Source organism: Nymphaea colorata, chromosome 9 (assembly GCF_008831285.2).
Source record: "Nymphaea colorata isolate Beijing-Zhang1983 chromosome 9, ASM883128v2, whole genome shotgun sequence".
In the NCBI taxonomy this organism is placed as follows: Eukaryota; Viridiplantae; Streptophyta; class Magnoliopsida; order Nymphaeales; family Nymphaeaceae; genus Nymphaea; species Nymphaea colorata.
In genome coordinates, this window is record NC_045146.1 from 763,998 (window position 1) to 788,984 (window position 24,987).

Sequence of the window (24,987 nt, forward strand, 5' to 3'; positions counted from 1 at the left end):
AGAACATGGATATTATACTGGGCAGTCTACCCCAAGATCATAACTTTTCTGTATGTGATAATGGAAGATGAATTATTTCATGCACTTGAGAAGAAGGAATAAACGAGGCACATGGCGTGGGGCCTAAGTGTTTTTCTTTTTCCCCCCTCTTCATGGTCCATTTCATGCCATGGATGAATTTCATCTTACGCTGCAGAACTGAGTCGAGTAACTTAAAGCTCGGCTCATATGAGCTCCACTCGAGCTAACCAACAAGTCGAGTTTGAGCAAAGGTTGAACTTTAGTTAAATCTAGTTATATATAACGAATTCGGGTAAGCTCGATTAGGCTTAATATTGAAAGGCACATATATAGCATGTTCCACATATTTCTTACAAAGGGCAACTTCGGTTGAAATTAAGATCGACTTTTGCTGGGTCAGGAGTCCTCCAGGAGTTGTTCACAATAAGTTTTTTTTTTTAAAAAAAAAAAAATGACTTAGTTTTTCATCAATATACATTTTTTCAGGGGAAGAAAAACAGAGTTCTTTATGCCCAGCATAGCTCGAGCATAGCAGAATTCTTTTTGAGCTTTATTAAGCTGAGCTAATGGACAAAGAAAGCTAGCCTACTAAGGCTCAAGCTTAGTAAGTGCAGCCAGGGGTGGAGTGAGGAATGTTTCATGAGGGAGGCTGAATTATAGCTTCAAAATTTTACGAGGAGGCTGAAATATCATTTTTCAAAATTTTATATACGATAAGTATTTTTCTTTGAAAAATTTACATGTAAATTAAAAAAAAAAAAAAAGAGGGGCAGGGCTCCTGCCAACCCCCCCTTGGCTCCACCCCTGAGCGCAGCGCAGCTTGCATCCATCCTATGAACTGCATGTTACCCCAAGAGAGATTGCTAACATTTGGAGACAGAATTGACAAATTTGCAGGTGCAATGGTGCTTTCCCGAGAGAGGCAAAAGATATTTGCCTCTGACCTTATGCCGTTTGAACTAGTGATCAATCACCCATTGGCCTGAGCCAGTGCTCTAATACCATATTGAACTTGAGGAAAAGCTACTCCTCTGGTATTGTAGTCTAACCTTTCTTAGTACAAAATTGCTGGTGGCAATGCAGCATTTCCTCAAATTTAGTCTTTTAAAGACCGTTTGGCAACAGTAACATATTGTTATTGTTATCATCCAGTGAATCAATTTCTACTAGAAAAAGTAAAATAGATTCATAGAATTCTTGTTGTGGTGTTTTGTGAATTTACCACATTTTTTTGTACAAGTTCTGGGATAGTAACATATTGTTACTATTGCCAAACAACATCTTGAGGACCATATGTTAAGTTGAATAGTAAGTAACTATTTCATAAATATAACAGAAGATTGGACAGATTTATGAAACACCTTAAAAAAATGTTTTATGAATAAGGGGCCCTAAATTTAACTATTGCACTGAGGATATTGCTTTTTCTACATCAATAAAGCCTCCTTTAGTCAAGTGGATGTCATTGGTTGGAGTCTTTGGATTTCGAGAAAGGTTGAAAACTGTGGGACCCCGTTTTGTACCCTTATTAATACCTTATATTTGCTAATAGATACATTTCTTGTACCCAATTTTACCTTAAGAATAGTGAATCTAAATGTATGATTTTCAACATCAAAATTTTAAGATAAACATCACAGATTGCAAACTACCTTGCTAAATGGCAACAGGGGGCCAGTCCACCAGACTAGGGACTTGAACTTAAAGATCTGTAAGTTGGAGGGTTCAAAAGTCCTGCTGAATAAACTGGTAGAGTTATGCCTAAACCTATCTTTATTGAAAAAACCAAGACACTTGCTAATGATCAGGAAAAAAAAAAAATCATTGAAGCTCATTCGATACGGTTCATAAAGTGCCATTTTGGCAATTCAATCTATGATTACAAGTCCAATGTGTTCTTAGGGTGTGCTAGAAAACCTCGAACTGAAACTGTGGTCTCGAGTGCAATGGCACACCAGATACATAAGAATGGAGACCCAAGGATTATGAGAAAATGAATGGAAAGAACAAGATTTAGAGGTTGGTTTTGGGAGATCAAACCTGAGAACAACAACTCAGATTTGATCAAATTCCACACTTCTTAAATTGAAGGATTCAAACATGCCCGATAGACAAACACGAATGATGTGTCACCCAATCAGTAACGAAGCATTTGGGAGTCCTCCCAATTCTTGTCAGACCATTACAACCCAGTTGCAGCACTAGCTCGATGGCGCCCTTTCTTCAAAATGGAAAAAGAGGAACCACACATTGACATTTGTGGTGGGAGAGGTGCCGCTTGCCTTGAAAGTTGAACATTGTTCTTTCTTTTACTTTCTTCTTTCTGGCTCATCAGGTCTCCATGTAGCTACATGAGCTGCCTGCATGCTTGAATGTTTAGAAAAGGTGCCTAGCGGTTAGTGAGATAACAAAAAGGTGCTCAAGTCTTAGAAGTTTTCATGTAGTGCCCATTCTATGATGGAGTTTAAATGTAGAATGTTCACGCATCATGCATGTTGTAATCCCTTCCAAAGTCTTACGTTCTCGTGAAGAAAGTATTCCTTGAAGCATAGGTGTCAAAATCAAGAATCAATTACCTGAGCTGTGCAGCGTTTACCTCAAGGATGAAGCAACGAAATGTCTGAAATACTAGGTAGTTTCTCTCATTAAAAAGAACAACCCTTGTCATTTTATTTATGAAATGCCAACTAAATATTCAAACTCTTCATGAGTTCACAGATTGAAGAATCTTTACAGAAAAGATTATCAGCTAAAGCGATATTGGTTGAACTGCAGCTGCAAATCTGAGCTCCACCACTGATGAATACCATGAGCTTGCATAAAATCGGCTGCTGAACCCAAGTTTATACACATATTTGCTGAAGGAATCAGGTGAAACGGTTGGCTTTCCAAACCAACTGCATTCAAGAACAGGCCTCCAATCGAGTGCTGAGTTGCAAGCCGTCCAATTTTGCCAGCACCAATGGCATCCATATGCTTACGATGCTCGAAATACCCAATATATTCTGAGCATATATGGTCAGCTCGATTTATAAATAAGCATGGAGTCCATGATGAAAGAGCACAAAACAATTCATTCGATGTTGAAACATGACTGATTCCCTTCACAGCAAAAGCAAGGCCAGCAGTGATGAAACTGTTGGCTATCCGGAGGCCAGTCCTTAATTTACGATCTTTAATCCTTTCAATGGGTGCTGAAACATAGGGAGGATTAAATAAGAATGTTTCAAGAAGAACGCCCTGCTCTGCAATGCCTTTCCCTGCAAGCATGGCAATGGCTGACCCAAGAGAATGACCACATAACCAAATATTATTTGCATATACAGGAGCAAATTTTCTTACAGCCTCCACTGCAGTTTGAAAACGAGAAGTTTGATGAAGGCCATGACGAATCACATGAAGGTCTAGTTCCAAGTCACGCGACAAAGAATCTGACTTTGTTATTGTTCCCCGGAAAGCAATAACTGCATTCGGAACTGTCTGAGATGGCAAGCCTTGGCTGAAAGACGAGTGTCTAAGCTCATATATGGCTCCAAAGATGGAGAAATCTGTATCATCAAGGAGAAGTTGGACTAACTTGAAACCAAAAGATTCCCACCAAGGAGCTGCAAGTGCATCGGTGTCCATACGGTTCAGCTGGCGGTCACGTTCAAGTACATAAACACCCTGAACCAGACAAGCAGCAACAGATCTACGATGATGATGGTCATCCCTGAGCAAAGAATTTTCTAAATTAGATGAAACTCATAAAAATGAATCAACCACTGGATTTAAAGGAAAATTGGAAAAGTTGATTCGCTTGATCAAGAAAATATATACCATTTTTAGTAACCAAATGAACATTGCAAACATTTGAATTTTGACAGAAGAAAACAAAGCAGACTAGAATATGGATTTCTTGCAAAAAAGAACTGGGTTTCATCGTGTTCTAGGATATACTGCATAATGACAAGGAGACCAAAAAGACACACAAAACTCAGTCTGGAAAAGCTGCCGACAATGCCCAAGGCACCAACCAAACAGTACATCATTATGCACAATTAACCAACGAATATAAGATTAACATATACATCATCTTTTAACAGTTCCATAATTGAGGGTACATTCATTAACTATTGCACACACCAAAGTCGCATTTCCAGACTGGATGAGGCATGCTTCCAACAGAAGACAGTGAAAATGATAAAATCCATGTGGTAAAAGCCTTTCCAGTTATGATCTTATTATTCCTTGAGGAAATGTAAGAACATAAATTAAGGAGAATAGACAAGCTTTCGACAGTTCTAAACAGCAAAAAACAGATTAACACATTCAAGGGACCAAAAAACCAAACAAACATATTCAGGGTTTGTGTAGCCAATGGTTCCTGAGATAGAGAAAAAAAAGTGAACAGTCTGCTTCTAAACATGAAACCACGCTCAGTAGGCTCCAAATTTTTGTAGTACATAGAGAAAAAGAAAAAGAATTGAAAAAATAAAGATGGAAAACACAAAACTAAAGTAAAATTTGGCCACAACATTCGTTTAGCTACTGATCAAAATGCATTACGAGAGATATATTTGCAGGTCAAGAAAGCAAATTTAAAATAAGCATAATTCAGACTAAATAAAAATAACGGAAAAAGCAGAGATTACCAATTGATGTGGGTTAGATATGCAGGACCTGAAAGGCTGAAAATGTCTCGTTCAGATGTCATTTCTTATATGCTTCTTCCTGTTTACCCCCAAAGCCACCTAAAAAGCACAACAATTAAAAAAGAGCAGAACCTTCCTTATGCTTACATGCATGTGCAATTGACAAAAAATGGCTGGGTTTATGTTCTCTTTTGAACTGAATATGGTATGACTACACAACAAACATGACAATAAATCTCATATAACAAATTTTGTTTCACTTGATTATTGAAATTTTAAGGTATCCTACTGCTAAAAAGGAAAACTTGAATACAATTAAAGGAAGATCTATATTTCCTTTTAAACTAAATGTGGTCTCACTTAACTATGAAAATAATAATCTATCTCATGGCCTATATTCTGCCTGTTTTAGTCGTCGAAATCCTAACAAATCCAACTGCTGAACAAAAAAAGCTGAATGGAACTAGAATATCAACATGCATGCAGTGACACATATAAAACAACCAACAAACTCTAATTCCATCAAGCTGTGTTGAGTGGAAATTTTCTTCAACTGCATCAACATGTAGCAAGGAGTAAAAATCTTGTCTCAAAGTTGATTCTGAGAACCTTCAGCCATCATAGCAAGCTCCTTCTAATGAAAGCTTCGACAAAGACAACAGATCAATGTAAAAGGAATTACTTACAAAACAGTGCTTGACGTTTGCTCTATCAACGAATTCATGCCTAACCTTTGAAATATCATGTTCAACCCCCTAACAATTGTAGATAATTCATAAATAAGAGCTTATCTTACGATTGTTCATTTAACTGCAGTTAGACATAGTTTAGCTGGATAAAATGACAAAATCACCCTCAAGGTCTTGCAAAATAAGCAAGATGTTAGGAGTTACTCTGTCCTCAATATCCATCACCACAGCGGATAGGGGTTCCATCTACTGGCAAGCTTATTACTCTAGACTGCACAAGCTAATAACCCTAAGGAAACAAATAGGATAGAGCAAAGAACATGCACCAAGCAATGAACAAGACAAAGAACATGTGGATTTTCTGTGCTCCATTGTGGCCACATTCTAAAGCAGGAAGAATGTCCACACACATGTGAGCTGCTTCTGCATTTCATAAATGACAGGAATGGAGTATCTTTATTCCAATCACAGAAAAGCATTTTGAATCATATGGAAATGATGATGAATTTTTTCGAAGCAGAGCTTGAAGCTAAGAGTTTCACTGTGGAAGAACTCTTTGGGTATTCTGTTAAACAAGAATTTTTAGTATGTAACACATGCTTTTGCAGCAGAAGAACTTATCAAACAAAAAAATCGTTTTCCTTTATGCAAGAAATCCGCAAAAGATGAAATCCTTGAATGGTGAATCACAAAATTGGCTTATAAGAAGATCCTAAGAAGAAAATAAAACTACATTGCCGAAACATAAAAGATACCCATAAGAAAGAAAAAGAAATATATCAAACTATCAACCAATGAAATAGCAAGAGAAAAACACTTGCAACATTCCTCAATGTTTGCCCTCATAACCGAACTCCTCCTGGTCAGATAAGTAAAAGAATGTTCTTTGCAATGGCAAAGCACATTTTACTTCTTGCCCACACACACACACACACACACACACACACACACACACACACACAGAGAGAGAGAGAGAGAGAGAGAGAGAGAGATGCTACCACAGGAGATTAGATTGAAATCCGATCCGACAACTGAAACAACGACAGTTCACCATAGGAAGAGGGTTTCATACTAGCTAGTCAGTAAAAATGGAGAAGGAGCGGATATTCATGTCATTTTGCTAACCTCTTAACATTTTCCAAACACTATGAGTGAATCTGTTATGTGTAAATTAACTTTTCGAGTCTTGGTGGTAAAATGTTATATTTCAAAAGTTACAAGTGCATTTGTTAATAAAATCAAAAAGTTCAGCCACCTTTTTAAAATTATTTGAAAAAAATATATAAGGATCGGACTCGGACCAACTGTAGAACTTCAGAGGAACTTTGCAAAGGTGTGCTGGAATGCAGATGGGATCTTGTGGACCATTCTGCTGGTTTACAATGGACCAAGGAAGCCCTGCTCTTTACAATTTCATCAATTTGGCAGAACAACAAGGAAGAGATCCATGCCATGCATAGAGCATCTGTTGTGAATGATGCAAATGCAGGGCATCCTAGCCCCCATTATGCATTCAGCCCTTGGGAATGCCAGAATAAGATATCCCATTCCTGGATATCCCAGGACAACAACACAAATATCCCCTTAGGCTTTCTAAGAAGTTCGCCATTGATAGATCGGTCTCAACGTAAAGCAGTTAACAATCTTCAACATTGAAGGCTGGCTGAGTTATTGGTAAAAGACAGAAACGAGTTCAGACCTTCAAATTAAAGGAGGTCATGATTTAACAAGTGCAGCATGTCCGTTTGCATAATCTTGAAGCTGTGTGCCACAGCTAAGCTTGCCAATCAAAATGAAAGATGAATTAATCATAAAAAATTTCTTAGGAGGAGTTCTAGCCATTGCTGTAGTTATTGTCCTCAGGTTTCTTATCTATGAAACTATGAGTTTTTCTTAGGTATTGATTGGAAAGTTTGTTTTTCCCAGGAAAATCCCAACAATTCAAAAAATTAAAAAACAAACATTATAGAAAATTTTATGATAAAATAGAGTTTTTTTTATCAATTCTCTTACAAAAATATTGACCAAAACTCAAATAATTATTAAAATACGAAAGCAACTTAAAAATGAAATATTTACAAAAACTTCTGACAATGAATATAACCAAAAGGAAAATGTGATAGAAGCATGACACTTTTGTTTCACTATTTTTTTTTTCAAAATATTGTGACTTACCCTGGCCCTTTCACTGTTTTTCTTTAATTTTCCCATTCTTTACAATTTTTTAAAAAATGATGATACTTGTGACAATGGTTCTAACCATTTCACCAATTTGGGTTAAGATACATCTTTGCATAAGAAAAAATGTGTCACGGCTTACAGCAAAATCAGTGACAGAAGTGGCATAAAACAAAGTCCTAAGCTTTCTTTTACATCTCCCTCAACCACAGCAACTAATGGCTCCTTCACCATGCCCTCAACAGATACCAGTTTAGAATGAATACACCTGTTTTTTAATCAAGTGACTTGAGATAGGTGATCCTGTCCAATGTTATTTGATGATCCGACATTGCTAATAATGCCATGATAATAGTGAAGCATAATTATCGCCTAGCTGCTGCTAAGTAATGCAGGACAACAATCAAACAGCACATAAATTCTATTCTAAATCCATAACAGACAACAAGATACCATGTCCCAACCCACATAAGAAAGAGAGAGAGTGAAAAAGAGAGAGGCCCCTACAAATTGCTCTCCAAAGAGTTCCTCAATAAGCAGACACAAGGCTTTAGGGGATAATCCAAAGAACAATCAAACAAAGAACTAAGTCACATGGGTACTTCAGTAAGGTCCACGTACCCGTGTCGCCGTACCCGTACCCAAAATGGGTACTTTGACACTTAGGTACCTATAGATTCAAACTGCTTAATTTTACTTTGATTTAATTTTTTTCACGTTACTTTTTATTTTATTCTTTGGATGTGAAAATTCGATTGATATTCATATTTGACTAGGGGGCTGCTTGGTTGTCCATATGTTTAAAGTCTTTCATAGGTTTATTAAATACACTGCTACAAGAGTCGTTGATGTATATTTTCTATGTTATTTATTTGTTTATATTGATGTATTTTCTTTATTTTGATACATATTTTCTAAGTATTTCTTATTGTTTATATATATATATATATATATATATATATACGGCCGTACCCCCGCACCCAAGTTTTTTGAAAATGGTCAGTACCCCTACCCGCACCGGTACCCGCACCAGCACCCGTACCCGTACCTATACCTATGTGACATAGACTAAGAATAATGATAGCCATAGTAATGTAACTAGTATAATAATGCCGATGAACATGACAGGTTCAAAGATGAATGCAACATAAGACACTTGGAAAATGCACCAGGAGCTAGTGCAGGTTAGTTGCTGCTCCAGTTTGCTAAAATTGAATCACGAGCAAGTTGCAGTAAAACATACTTTGTGCATCCTATTCAACCTTGAGTCAAGTTCAATGTAATCAAAAATCACAAAAACACAGATTCATCAACTAATTCTCATAAATCTTCTATAATTTACGTATTTGTATATGTTTTATTTTTTATTTTGTTTTTTTAATTAAAAAAATACCACATCTTCATCTCTCTCTTTTTTTCAAAAAAAGCCACACCAGCACTTCCAGCTGCACCTACGTGTAGCATTACATGCCTCAAAACTTAAACATCTTATAGATTAGGTAAAATCCCAACAACTTGTTGAATATTACAGCAACACGTTGTTTTTTCTAAAGAAAATCATAATAAGTCATAGAAATATTTAAATTTCATAAAATTATAAAATTGACACAATGAAAATTTCGAGCAACATAACCAACTTTTGAAATGATCAGACCATAAATCCAATGCATCAATAAATCCTACCTATAGAGATATAGCTTTTTCACATTATGCATTACCCTTCATAGAACAATAGGAGGCACATCAGTTCATTCATCTCAGATAGTCGAGTGAATTTGAATTACAAAGAATCTGCTGTGGGCCGAGAATTTGGAGGCATATACAGCCCGCAGAAGCAAATCTTGTTCACACATTGATTCTAGAGATAATTTGCCATTTGTGATTCCATTGCTTTCACAAAAGAATGAATTTGAAATATCTCGTTTTAACCTCATATAACCTTATCTACTGATTGTTTTCATACTGCTACTATTCAGTCAGAAGCGACGGTATGGACCTTAACATAGGACTGAAGCATTTATTTGCAAAAGGAAGGAATTTTCCTTGTTGGGATTGAAATAGTAAACCTGCTCCCGATAATCAGATAAATGAAGTCAAAAGGGAAATTCTGACTAGACCAAGCCACAAGCTGCATTGACTCCATGAAAGGAAAAAAGTTCAACTCTGAAATTCTTCAATCAAAGAGTTATTAGTCTCCTGGTTTTCTCTTGGTTTGACTATCCTGTCAGACAATCCTTGGATGACTTTATACAAGGAAGAACCAAGACCAATATAGTCTAACCAATACTTTCAGTTTCAGCTTCTCATCATGCTTCACAATCATCTTATGATGAAAATGGGGAGTGATACAAGGATGCACAGATATACTCAAGGAAAAAAAAAACAGGAAAAAGCTGGAATTAGGGTCACCTGCAAATGGCAAAAGCTCCCCACTAGACCCTTTACGTAAAAATAAGGGTAAAGAGCAATCTTTCTTACTCTGTCACAATACAGATCCCATACATCAAACGGTTAATGACTTTAACTAGAACTGCAAACTCTCCATAATGTGGAAAAGGGCGGATGCTAGGTAAAGCAGTGAGTTATTCCCCTTCAAAGAGCCGGATGAGGGGAGACATCAACAGCCTAACCAAGATATCCCTATCCTCTCAAACCAAAAGCTCAAGTTAAGAATATACCCTGATCTTTCTCATTAACATTCAAATAAGCCATATGGAATTAGAAATAAACCTCCAAGTTAGGTCAATAGCTTTCTCTATTCATGTGTCTCCCAAGACGCTCACTGTTTATGGACGGCAGGTAATTGTTGTTGGACGTCCTCCTCTTTTCTGATCAAACATCTCTATTAACGTCAGTCCATTTAGGTGATTAGGCCTTAGCACTACTTCCTGGTTGTGTTGCTTGCTGTTTTACTAGCAGTCGTGCTTTTGTCTATTGGAGCTTCCCTTTTCCTTTTTCTCATTAAAGCTCCCATGGTAGCTACTCACCAAGCTAGAGGGAAAAAGGAGATGATGTTCTGTTGCGGTTGTTCAATTACATTTTAGAATCAACACAGAAAGAGACGAACATTGTGCAAGAAACTAACGAAAAGTCATCCCACACCTTCACTTTTCAACCTGAAAATCAGAAAGCAAGTTAACTTTGACAACCACCAACAGTTGCATCAGATGAATCTCTCTCTATACCTTGTTTTATATATTGCCTTATAACTCCCCGTTTTCTTCAATTGCATTGTGAATCTAACCCTCGAGTAAAAAAGTACCACAGCTAACACCAAAACCAAAAGGATGAATGAAAGGAAAATTTCTTAAACAGACATCGACAGACATGATCAACCATTTACTTCGGACGACCAATAGTCATACTTCTTTGAACAGTATCAGCTTTGAAACAAGTGCCCGGAAGTTTTGTCGCATTGTCTTCAATACAAGATCACGGAACTTAGCTCTTAATGGATCCCTTCAAACCACATGAATCAAATCAAATTTCACCAAAGCGATTGACCAATAAAGATTTTGCTGCAGGAAACCCCAAAAAAATCCAAAACAGACGAAAGGAAAACAACTTTTTTGCAATGTTCATGTTGGGGATCTTCCTAGTTCTTCCTAGTCACAGGAACATAAAGAGCGACAACAGTTTTGAAATAGAAAATTTAGAGACTAATCAACTATCAAACCTTACTGGCATTAACGAGAAAATGAGTTTCATCTTACAGATCGAAAAGCATTATCACAACTTGCTACGAACCCGTGATCTTTCTTCAGCCAAAGAAATGCAGGAATCCAGGAACATATCACCGTCACTGCAAACCGGAAGCAGATGGCTTACAATGACTCCGCAATGAGAAACAATGTTGCACCAACGCAACAAAATGCAGGTCCATGAGAAAGTCCAAAGAAAGAAGAAGACGGGAAGGAGTAAGGAAATGGAAAGATGTGGTCAACCCACTTTCATAAACTAGAGAAATCGCTTACTCACACGCCAAAATAAATCATGTGTGTAGACATTCTATAAATTTTTGGGACTTTTTTCTTCGGTAAGTAAGGTAAAAGATGGAACATACCAAATTTATTAAAATGAAATGTGAATAGTTTTCAACCAGTACTTCCCGAGCTGCGTCATTGCCCCAAGCGCAAGAAATTGAATGATTTAAAGCAGCAATAAATGTTTCTTTCCTTTCTGTATTTGTAATAGCGATAAAATGCGACAATTGTTTTTAAGCCCATTTTCTTGAAATGCAGTGCTTGCATTCAGCCTCTTAGGTGCCTTTCAATTTCGAACGTTGGCTCTGAATAATTGTTTTGTAGAGGGCTTTTGCAGTATGGTCCTTACTTTCGGGCCATATTGTAAAGTAGTCGCTGCTTACCTTTTGAGTAACACCTTTTATTTGGAACTCATACTTTTGAAGTCTTCTCCTTTTGGCAGATTTAATCGTTCAGATGTAGCCATTACACCCAACATTATGAAAATTACAAGCTTTTCTTCTAAGTAAGATTTTATAAGAAAAAAAAACTTGCTCATACATTTCCAAAACCTTTATACAAAATTAGTCATACATTGACAAGAATCTTCAATGTGTTTACAACTAGTCCTACCAGAAAAATGCCATTGGCCGCAGCTTAAGAGCTGATTGCCACATGAATTAATTTTGAGATCTAGTTGTATGCACACAACAAATATACACTGAAGGAAAAAAAAAAAAAAGGTTAGAGTAATCTAGAAAACTTTCATAAAATATATATATTTTAAACTGTTAACTTCTTCATCACCCTTTTTTGTCCTCATAAAAAGGCTCCCTTTTTTACTTGGACAAGGGTATTTTGGTCCTTACACACCCATGTGCGCAAAGGTGTGTACGTAACTAGTTTCAGTTCATTTTAATTAACCATGGCTAATGGGCATGTCTGTTATTGTAAACAAATGGTCATACTCTGTAAACTATCATTATGATGAAATAGAACAAACTCAAGAGAATATTAGCAAGGGCAAACCACTTTTTAATGACATTATTTCAATCTCAAACAAGTCATCGCCTTTCTGAACATTAACAAATATAATTGGTGCCTAATTGTTGGGCGATTGTATTTTTCTTCTCTTCCACTTTAATAACTATTTCTAATTCTTGCAGCACTTCCAACTTGCCCTTCATTAGTTCATTTAAGAGCTACCAAAATTATTATTATGGAAGGGGTTTACTTTTAGCAATAGTATTGTGGAAGCTGTCACATACGTAATCAGATTCTCTCCATGCTTACGCTTGTTGCTATTAGAAAACTAACCATTTCCAAGCAAGTGGCCATATATCCCTAAGTAATATTGATATTGTACTTGCAATTTACGTTTGTAGTTAACACAAACAACGTTATTAGATTGAATAGCTTAAACATTTGTTTAAGCTATTCTGAATGTCCACCTAAAATGTAAACAATTAATATGGTCATGTCATACACCAATTTGTCCATATATATATATATATATATATATATATGGGTGAGCATGAGAAGTATTGGATCCTGTTACCAACAAGAAAGTCGAAGCTTCCAGTCTTTCCTCATCTCCTTAGTTTCTGTTTTTTATGTCTCGAGTAGAATGCCCATATTATGTTTCAGCTTGTATATAGTGTCTTTCTTTTGTAGCATAGCACATTGGTGACATGAAGATATTGCTTACCACCCACACACGACTATAGTAGTAGCATAAATCTGCCATCAGAAAAGGAAAACAACCCATGACATTTATATATGATTAATTTGTATACGGTTTAGTTTGCAAAATTGAGTCCAACATCACTACCTAGGTTGCTCTAGAACCACAAAATGTTCGTAAAATATGGCTCTCACCATTCCTGAATTTGATTAATATTTTCTACTGGAATTAAAAAACATTTGATGTCCTAATCTAATTAAGAAAGCATTGCTTTTAAGAACTGATGCAGCCCAGCGGTGGTCAAAATCCAGCATAGACGAAATTACAGATCGGTAGTACTTAGCTCTTTCATCATAGGTGGTGGATATTTTTTAAATTTTCTTTCCAGCTTCTCCCTGTTTCCTACATACGTTGCATCAAATTGTGATGTGATTCCCCAAGGAGTGATATGATTTCCCAAGCAATGGATGGTAGCGGGGCTGCTAGGTGTTCAGTTTCAGTTTCAATTCTCCGCTTTCAGGCGTCAAACACTCTCTCTATGCTAAGAAAAAGACACCATCTTATCCTAAAACATTGAAAGCAGCAATAAAAAGAAAAAAAAAAAGGCAAAGGGATTTGGGCCTTTGCTTTGGTGGTAAGATTTCCTCTCGCTCACCTAAAAAAATCTATTTACTGTTATAAATCGTGAGAGCGCTTTTGCCAGCATGATCATGGGCATTTTGAAGCAAAAAGCAGATAAATTTTTTCACATCATTTGAAAGTATTTTGATGATTACATGTCTCAGCTGGGTCATGGGAGGTCACATCATTACAAAACCCAGGAATATGCTTGGATACTTGAAAGTAAATGTCACTTTCAAATCACAGGCAAAAGTAGGTCGCGAGTGGAAAATTTGGTATAAGAGCCTGAGAGTATTGTAACTACATAGTCTAGTTAGTAGTCTCATGGAGTTTGTTTCGGAGACAAGCAGTAGTAAGCTATCATCAACCTCGTCAGGGATTGATGAAATAACTGTAAGTATGTTTGCTTTAATTATGAAATAAAGTGTTAGTTTTCCTTACGAGTATGTATTAACATTTTGATCTTCATGCATGTGTAGAGTAGTATTAATTTCTGTCAATTGTTTAAGTTGAAGTTCACCTGAGTTCGCTTATATGACTGAATGGGAAAAGAGGAATCTGAATGTGTAACCCAAGAGGGAAAGACCGCAAACGAGTACCCACAAAGGCAGAGGCCGATCGGGGAAAGTGAGATGGTCATGTCATGAGGGAAACACAGTAAGGATGAGTCTTGAGCCTATCAGATCATATAAAGGATGAAGGTTATTTCAAGTTATTGCAATCCGATAGATTATAGGACACAAAGCACATACATGTCAATGGAAATGTTTGCACTTCTCGGACACGAAAGCCCTTCACAAAATATGGACAAAACAGAATTTGAAAAAATATTGTATGACTTAAAAATAATTTTGAAAAATCAGAAACGTATAAGTAATCAACTCACTGGTATCTTAAGAACCATAGATCAAAAGAAACCCGAAATCCAAAAAGTAGAATGATAACCAGAAAAACTGTATATTTCAAACCAGATAGTTAAAAGAGAGATAAAATACCTAACAACTATGTATAACCGAGACCTAATTATTGGAAGAGTCATAACAGAGTCATTTATATGAACAAATCAGAATACGAAATTGATTCCAAGAAAACTTTTGTATTCGGACAGAAATGCCGAATAATTGAAACAAACTTAGAAAGAAAATTTTTAGAGTTAAATCAGGATGACATGTACCTAATACTATATGACGAAGAAACATACCGAAACAATACTAGATAGGATAAGAAGACTTAACGAGGAAAACAAGCCTAAGCCTAAATTGAAGACGTGGCAATATGAAGATTGCCCTGCTGATCAAGAACAGTCGGTGCAAAGTTGCGCAGCGCGTCTGGAAGATAAAATGGATAAAGTTATAGAACTATTAGAAAAATTAATAGATAAAATAGACCAGAAGTTTGAACAAAGAAATAAAAAATTAGATCAAGTGTTAGATAATTTGCAAAAACACAGAGAGATAAATATGGTAAAAACAAATAGTATACGAGACTTAGAAACAGAAGACGAGATTGAAACAGAAAACTACGAACCAAGTATAACTTATACAGAATTGATGAACCAAGGAGAAAACGAGTCAATAACAGACATGGAAATAAATATGAACACAACTCCTAAAGAAGCGATAAAAATTAAAGAAGAATATCCAGCAGGTCCAAGAACACATAAAGAAAATCCGAGTAGAAATAGACACCATGATGACTATAGTAAAAGTGAAAGATGGGAAAGAATTTGGAAATCTAGGCTAAAAATAAAAATTGAAGAAAAAGAATGGAAATAAGGAATATTAAATTTAGATAACACAAAAAACATACTAGTATTATTACAAATATGGAAAGCAGAAATGAGTAAACACATTACAGAAAGCAAAATAGAAATTAAAAATGGACCAGCGTATATAGAAAATTCATTAGTAGGAAACGTATATTTATGGTTCGACCGGTTACCTAATTCTTCAAAAGAATCCCTAAGAGCAGACGCAGATAGTAATAGAGCGACTATTACGAACCCGTTATACATTTCAGAAAAATACTTAGGATCTATTAAAGCAGAATTCTCGCATTTGAATATTGAAAAAATATATGAAGACCAAATAAAAATAAATGCAAGACAAAATATTTTAAATTTAGCAATATGTGACATGTGCTACTTAGAAGAGTATGTAGAACTGTTCAGTAAATATTATTACCAAGCAAGTATAACTTTAGAAGAAAAACCTATATATTTAGATTTGTTCTTTTCAAAATTACCACCGATAGTTTATAGACAAGTAATAAAAGTGTTTCAAGAAAATAAACCAAAAGAAGATATATTAAGATCAAGAATAGAATTCCTAAGAACATGGTTCAAAACAATGTGTGAAGAATATGTAGAGTCCAAAAAACTAAAACTAATAATAAAATCACCATATAAATGTTGTGAAGAACATATTACACCTCAATTAGGATGTAAAACATATTATAAATCAAAGAAATACAATAAAAAATATAGGAAGCTCAAATATTACTATAAAAAATATAAACAATATAAGCATAAGTATCCAAAGAAAAGATACTATATTAAAAATAAAAATAAATATACCAAAAACGCAACAAGTTGTAAATGTTATAACTGTGGAAAAATAGGACATATAGCAAAAAATTGTAGACAACCTATAAAACAAAAATTAGTAAATGCAATAGAAGACGATTATATCAATATTGAAGAACTTAGTGAAATAGAGATATCCGATAATGAGACAATATACAAAACAAACAGTAGTAAAAATGAGTGACAAAATAGAAAAACCACAAAATATTAGATACCAAGAATAGTTGACAGAAGATTACACAATACAACGAGTCATTTTTGATGAAAAAATATTCAAACAAATAGAGAACCAAGAATTGGACATTAGCACAGAAAAAATATTTGACTTTCCATTGATAAGGAAAACACCAGTAATAAAAACAATGCTTAAGAAAAAAGAAGAAGAATATTATATTATTAACCAACGAGAACATGTAATAGACATAGAACATGCAGGATTATCTGAAGGAACAACTAGAGTACCACTTATCAGTGGACAGGAAATCCAAGAAGAACTAAAACAACTAAAAATAAAAAATTCCATGAAATATATATATTTTGAAGGAATAGAAATCTTAGTAAAAGCTTGTTTTAAAGAAGGTATAGATACTCCATTGAAACTTTATTTATCAAATGATAGGATAATCCACACAACAGAGAAAGCTATAATAGCAAAAGTTAGAGGAAACCTAATTTATCAAAAACTAAAATTTATAGTAAAACCTAACTATACTATAAGTCTAACAGACAAACACATAGATAGAAGCTTAGTATTATACTGGAATTTATCAGGAATAAAACTCGAGAAAGGCTGTAAAGTAATGACTATCAAAGGGAAAAATATTTATGTAATAACAAATAAACATAAAATATCAGCAAAACGAAAAACAAAGGGCACAATACAAATTGACAATCCATTCAAACAATTAATAACAATAATAAACGATGATGAATCATATTACGTAGAAGATGGACAAAATGAATTACAAATTATCAATCAAAGACTAAGTATCAGTACATCAGGAGAAACTGGTCACCAAAAACAATTCCATGTTAAAGGAACTATATACAATATAATAAAAAAAATATTAATAGATACAGGATCGAAAGAAAATTATATCACGCTATAGTATTACCAAGTGAGCATAGATACAAGGATATCCAGGGAAACATCATAAGAAGTATAGGGAAAGTGAGCAAGGAAATTAAGATAGCTGATTACAAGTTTGAAGTAGAATTCGAAATACAAGCATTAAGAAATGACAGTTTAACCGGAATCATATTAGGCAACAAGTGGCTAAATAAATATGAAAATTTTAGGATTGAAAAATATACACTAGAAATTGAACATCTAGGAAAACGCATAATAATATTAAGAAGTTTTGATGATTAGCCAAATAAATACTAAAAATTTTGAACAGGATATGAAAAGGGCATTGGATAGAGCATTAGAGAAAAAAAAAATTAGGAAAGAAAAATTAGTTAACATATTAAAGCTATATATATTAGTAAAAAGATTTATTAACAACCTAAAAGACATGGTAGAAGAAGAAGAAAGGTTGACCATACTATCAGCCTATGACAATGAGGATTATTATACAGAGGACTATACAGATTACAAAAATGACTACTATGATTATGACGATGATATAATGTGGAGAAATATAATAAATAGAATGGAAGGATAAAATGATTAAATTAAATCCAAGACTAACATATATTGTACCAATCAATGTAAACGATAGACGAAAAGTTATTGCTACCCGAAACATATGGGTATTATTGTTAAAAAAGATGGTAATAGTTAGACAATTTATTAATCGACTAGTACACAAAACACATGATAGATGGACCAGAGAGATTAGAAACATAGACTCAGATGAATCAATGTCAGATATATCATATGATGAAACAGAATATTTTAATACAAGTGTAAAAGCATATAATAGAGACACTAGGAACTTTGTACGAAATAGGACAAGAAGATTATTTAGAATTTATAAGTACTCAGGTTTATAGGAAAATTAAGAAAAAGGGTGATTAGGAAGAAATTTAGAGACTACAGGAGGCATTTCTTTACTTATTTACGAGCAAGAGCAGTTGCAGAATGGAAGTTTATGGAATACTGGGAAGAAAAAGAAAAAAGAGTAAAATATCTTACTTATAGAGCATTTGGGAAAAGAAACTATGGTAATGAAGAATCAAGTGACACCGAATGAATATTAGTAAAAACAAGTTTATATACATATTGATAAAAGTTATACTACGAGAATATCATAATAGATATTATACAACATATATAAACACGGGAGTCCAAATAAACTTATGCAAGAAGAATTGCTTACCAGATAATGAATAGGAAAAACTAGATAACCTTTTGGAAGTTAGAGGATTTAATGAATAAATTACAAAGCCGAAAATGTAAATGTACAAATCTGGAAAAAGGTAATAAAATTAATAGAATTTATGTTTTTGAATTACATTACAAAGATATCATATTGGGTAGGCCTTTCTTAAACAATTACCTACCCATAAATATCACAGAAAAATACTTAATACTAACAACACCTTGTAAAGAAAAAATCAATGCATTGATAGTAAAAAACAATGAAAGAAAACAAAGACCTTGGATAAGAGGAGATAGTAAAATAACCCAAAAATTAACAAGAGAAAAAATAAATACCATCACTATAAACGTTTATGAAATAAATGAACTAACCAATATAGAAAAAAGATTAGAACAATTATACTAAGAAAATCCATTACAATATTGGGACAAGCATAAAACAATAGTAAAAATAGAATTGTAAAAATAAGATAGTATAATAACACAACCATCTTTAAAATATACACTTGATTATCTAAAAGAATTTAATTAAACATAAATGAACTGTTAAAAGAAGGATATATACAAAAGTCAAACTCAAAACATAACAGCCCAGCATTCATTGCTAATAAGCACAGTGAGCAAAAGAGTGGAAAAACTAGAATAATTATAGATTATAGAAATTTAAACGCAAAAGTCAAAACTTATAACTATCCAATTCCAAATAAAATACTAAAACTTAAACAAATATCAAGATACCAATATTTTAGTAAATTTGATTCCAAAAGTGGATTTTACCATTTAAAACTCGAAGAAGAAAGTAAAAAACTAACAGCATTCACAGTTCCAAACGGATTTTATGAATGGAATGTACTACCATTTGGATACAAAAATGCTCCTACAAGATTCCGAAGTTTTATGGACGAATAGTTTAAAGGGTTAAGAAATTGTGTAATATATATAGATGATATACTACTTTTCAGTCACACACAAGAAGACCATTATGAGTTGCTAAACGAATTCATAAAATATGCGAACAAGGCAGGAATAGCTATAAGTAAAAACAAAGCAGTTATTTGTAAAAAACAGATTGACTTCCTAGAAATAGAAATAGACAAAGCAGACATTAAAATGCAAACCCATATTATTCAAAAAATAGCACAAACAGAAGAACTCGATACTAAAAAGAAGTTACAATCATTCTTAGGACTAGTAATCCAAGTCAGAGAATATATACCACACCTAGCAAAACATTGTAAACCACTCCAAGAAAAACTGAAAAAAGACAAAGAATACTATTGGACGAAAGAAGACAAACAACATATCAACCAAATTAAAACGGTGTGTAAAAACTTACCTAAACTAGAAGTTTCAAATGAACAGAAACCATTTATATGGATTATAGAATCTGATGCCTCAGAATATAGTTATGGATCAGTGTTAAAATACATGTATGAAAATGATAAAAATGAATATCTATGTAGATATCACTCATGAAGCTTTAAAGAAAATGAAACAAAATGAGAAATAAACCGAAAAGAACTTTTAGGATTATACCAGTCACTTAGACATTTCGAAATATATGTAGTCTATACTAAGTTTAAAGTCAGAACTGATGATACACAAGTAAAACATTGGTTAGGTGCAAAGCTAGAAAACTCGATCGTAAAGAAAGAAATAAGAAGGCTAGTCGACAACATAAAATTATTTGATTTTGACATTGAAGTGATCAGGACTAATGAAAACTGCTATGCAGATTGTCTGTCCAGGAATATGAGATTGTAACCAGGAAGAAAGTACTATTTATATGAACAAATTAAACACAAAAATCACACACCACTGGATACCAATTATATTATAACTGTAGAAAGCAGTAACAACGGTAATCGTATTTACCGGAAACCTTATTTGGTTAAGAAAAATACGACTAGTCCAGAGCAAACGGCTACTGGTAAAGACTAATCAAATCCGTTTATGGATGGTCACTATCCAAAAGTGATGAATTGCGATACAGATCACAAAACAACTGGAACCATATATAAGAACCAATTAGCACACTACACACACTACAAACTGAGCTATGGTCACCATGCCAAGCCTCTCAGTAAAATTAATCTCAATAACTCAACCTTTTACTTGTGCAGATAATCAGAATGTAATAAGAAGAACATCAAACCCAGATAGCCCAGTTACAAACCCAAATCAGAGAACTCCTAAAATGGAAAACTGAGACAGAAAACCTCTAGAAAGTCCCAAAAATCATGATCCAAACACCAAAACTAGAAACAAAAATAGAAATCCAAGAACCAAAGCCATTACAAGAAATAACCAAGTCAGAAATCATATTCAAACCAAGGTTCAAAGACACAAACCTAAACCAAAGATTCCAGAAGCCTACTGTACAAATTAAACTGAACCTGTTCACACCACCCCAAACCCAAACTTATCTGGCAACCATCCAGAAGGAGAAAACTGCAAGCCAATCCATGATAATCAATAACTACCTAAGAAACCTGAAAAAAGTTTGTGACTACCTAAACAAAAATCATAGAGAAAAGAATACCTCACCAGGAAAAGGCTATTTTACCATCCCCTACCCAGAGATAAATAAAATGATAGCCTATCCAAACACAGACCCAAACCTAGTAAAGATGATACACAGTTATGGATTACTTCACACTGTTTACACCAGCAATGCTAAGGAAACTATAAGAAATTTCAGAATTATGCAAAGCAGCAAAGCGGTACCTAGAAGTAACAAAAGCACCTCTTATCTTTCTAAGGATATATGCTGCCCAAGTAGAAATATTTGAGGATAGGATACTTCCTACCATATATGCCGTCAAGATAGGACTAACAAAAGAGCTTGTGCAACCAGAATACCAGTTACAGGAAGAGATATTATTGCCAGAAATGAAAGACTTCTTTATCAGGAAAAGGCCCATAGATTTACAAGTAATTTTTGAAGAATTGCTACACCAGTACCAAGAACCCAATGTATGGATGTACGAATCAAGAAACGGACAGATCATCTATTCCTTGTCATTAAAAACGAAAGAAGAAAGTAAAGAGGAGATTTTAAGGTGGCTAGAAACACTAATAATGCCAGATAGACCACCACAGACTAGAGCAATAAAATGACCACCGATGGAAACAAAGAATCTCAAGGAATATTGTCAGTTCATAAAAAAATACCCAGAGCATAAGTGTGCAGAATGCGGAAAGGGTAAAGAATTGTGCGAAGTAAATCTTTAGATAATAATTCTAGTCAATACTTCAATCACTACCATTACCATGGAAAAGCTGTGATTGATTGGAATATATTCTAAAGAAATACCACATACAAAAGCAGATTCGTCCATTAGCGAATTCGAGAGCGAATAAAGAAAAATAGATTCGTCAGAGACAAAGCGAATAAATAACAGTTAGATTTGTCCATTAGCGAATTCGAGAGCGAATAAAAGAAGAGCGAATAAAAAAAAGCAGATTCGTGCGGATAAAGAACAGCAAATAAGTCAGAGGTGGGAGAGATCAGCTGTTTTAAGGATCACGTAAAGTGGACCTCCCACCAGTTCATGTGTCTCGCGCTTCATAAACCTATTAAAAATATGCAAATATCACAGTCAAACCCATGCAGTCCGGTGCTCAATCCTCATTGTCTATCTTCATTCTTAGGCCTCGACCCCAACTCATCATTCAGAGAGCTCGCCCAATGTCTGTTCAGCAAAATAAATACAAGTGGATTAGCGAAAGCTTCGACGCCCTTCCCTCCTTGCGATGCAACATATAAGGGAGAGCAGCAATGACGAGCCGCAGCACCCCAAGTCATCGATCGGCAAGTGACCAAGAGACAGCAGACATCCTCACGTGTGGATTGTAGGCGCGCTCTTTTTACATATAGCCTGAATTATCTGACAATGGTGGGGATATAGCTAAAGAGGATGCCAACATACGATTTCGATCATCAAAGGCCTAAGTACTTGACTAATCTGGACTGGTAACCTCTATGCCTCTCCCATTTAAATGCTCATTATTTTTTGTAAAATTTTGATATAAAATATTTCTTTACAAAAATGTTAAGAGATGTAACTGTGCAACTGAAATGCTTGCAAATGATGCTTAAAATTTTTTATATGTGGGCTGACACACTTTTGGTTGGCATTTTGCTTCAATTTCCCGTCTCTGTGAGTGTACGGATTAACACTGGGGACCTAAAATGAATAGCATTTGCTTCTTTTCTTCAAAGGGAAAACCATGAGCATCAGAGGATCGTGGCAGCCTGTTTTCTCGTAAACGATCCGAAGGAACGTATAGGTGGTGAACAGCTCGCCCCACCATGGTGGAATTCTTTGTCTTCGAGCTCGTCAACCGTCTTGAAATCTTGGAGAATTCTTCGTTTTCTTTCACTATTGGCGCAGTTTTCCGGCTAAAAGCCGCAACTAGACAATCCACTTTTGATCCGGCCATGGTCATCGCAGTTCCCGGCGCACTCGACCATCAAGACTGGGGCGTAAATGTTGACACGTTGATGAGCCACGGTCCTCAGCGCCACTGTTTCAGGATCGTCATGGGACAAGCAGGAGCACTTGCCGTTTATCATGGCAAGGATAGCAACCTCTGGCTGTGCGGTCATTCCCTCGGGGCGGCTGTTGCCACACTTGTAGGGGAGCAGATGACCATGAAGGGGTGTTTTTTCGGAACGTTTCTGTTCAATGCTCTCTACACCTTGAATCGAAGCAAAGATGGATTCCTACTGCTTCTTGATTAAATCAGGGGTATAGCAGGGCAGCTGGTTGGTGGGATCAATGCTGGTAAGGTTGGCCATGTTGCCGGTGATATGGCCGTTCATGCAGAGAGTATCCATGACAAGGACAAGGAGAAGCAGTGGCAGATGCAATGCTTTGACAATCTGAACAAATCGGATCCTCGTGTATACGTGAACCCGAAGGACTGGCTTTGTAAGCGTTACATAAAGTACTTCGGGATAAAGATGAAAGGGTCTCCATAGAAGCTGCCCAAAAGGATTGCATCTGCCACTCTTGTCATCAACTTGGATGAACCAGGAGACGAACTCCTACACTTCAAAGAGGCATATTTCGTCATGCAATGGCTGGATAATCCAGGAGACGCAGACCCATGCTTCAAAGAGGCACATTCCATCATGCAATGGTGGAAGCCGGGCCTTCTGGTGAAGGCCAAGCGTTCTGTCAGGGCATGTTTTTTGTCTTTAGTCAACTCTGGGCCTTGACGCTGGGTTGATCAAATGGTAAACCAGTAGTGCGGGACTGCGAATCTTGTGTCTGTCTAATAAGTTGGTTATTTAAGTTTTCTGTATTTCCAAAGCAGAAACAAAACCACCAACGGAGCGGACAAATGGTTGGGTAAAAACTTCAACTCTCTTTTAGACAGTAGGATAAAACACCCAAACAAAAAGGAAGGAAACATCAAGCCTTTTTCTTAGCCATCTGTTTTCATGATTATCCAATAATTGGAAGCTAATTTTCAAATTAATTAATGCCTCAAACATTTAGTAGAAAACATAAATGAAAAAATAAACGATGAGAATGCATACGTTGTGCATCTATGAAGTACTGATCGGACGGTATTTTTAATATCTGCATACAAATATACACTTAATACATGAATCAAAAGATTATAAAACATTATGTATGTACAAATATACACATAATACTTAAATAATTGTGCGTATTTTATACATGCAAGTCATCTCAACATAAATAAAACGAAATTCAGGTTAACAGAATCAATCTAACAATCTGAACTAGTTTGAAGCATTTTTTTAACCTAAACCTTCATAATGTCCACCTAAAATGTGGGTCATTACTATGTTCAAGCTATATAGATGAAGAAAAATTTGTGGTTGTCCGCCAGCACAAGTTATTAATACATATGGTAAACATATATATATATATATATATATATATATATATATATAGATGACCTCCGAAATGGAGAAACAAACTTTGTGTGATGTTCAATATTTCAATATGATGTATATGGTCTTGTTAAACTGGAGTCCGAGTCTAGGCCCATGTGAATTCTCGAGATGTGTTATGGCTGACTTCCGATCAATGCGGGCTTGGGATTTTCCCCTTCCATTTCATATCGAAAAGAGAAGAAAGAAGGACAATGGCTATCTTCATTTTGAATTTTAATTACGTCCACCATAAACTCTCGCCTCTTCCAGAGTGAGATCAAGTTGTGTGTATAAGGGTGTGCATGCAATAAATGTATCCTAAAAAAAAAAAAAAAAAGTGGGTTTGCGGTATTTTAGAATTTTTTTTTATG

General features: G+C 35.1%; 2 protein-coding genes across 8 annotated transcripts; one reads left to right on the forward strand and one right to left on the reverse strand.

Annotated features, from left to right (window-relative positions):
- Positions 1–2,666: 2,666 nt before the first annotated feature.
- On the reverse strand, positions 2,667–11,678 carry LOC116261331 (GDSL esterase/lipase At4g10955-like). Of its 7 annotated transcripts, none has more exons than XM_050079716.1 (4): positions 11,586–11,668; positions 11,270–11,324; positions 4,656–4,754; positions 2,667–3,733 (listed from the first exon to the last, which is right to left on the reverse strand). In XM_050079716.1, the coding sequence occupies exons 3-4, from the start codon at positions 4,715–4,717 to the stop codon at positions 2,767–2,769; spliced, it is 1,029 nt and encodes a 342-aa protein (XP_049935673.1). In that variant the 5' UTR covers positions 4,718–4,754; positions 11,270–11,324; positions 11,586–11,668; the 3' UTR covers positions 2,667–2,766. The 7 variants fall into 7 exon arrangements, with proteins under 7 accessions (XP_049935673.1, XP_049935674.1, XP_031495904.1 ...); XM_050079717.1 differs by having other exon boundaries at positions 11,236–11,324; positions 11,586–11,658; XM_031640044.2 differs by lacking the exon at positions 11,270–11,324 and having other exon boundaries at positions 11,586–11,678.
- Positions 11,679–23,014: 11,336 nt separating this feature from the next.
- LOC116260188 (uncharacterized) lies at positions 23,015–23,686 on the forward strand. Its single transcript, XM_031638333.1, has 2 exons — positions 23,015–23,364; positions 23,452–23,686. Exons 1-2 carry the CDS (start codon positions 23,015–23,017, stop codon positions 23,684–23,686), a joined length of 585 nt encoding a protein of 194 aa, XP_031494193.1.
- The last annotated feature ends 1,301 nt before the right edge of the window (positions 23,687–24,987 follow it).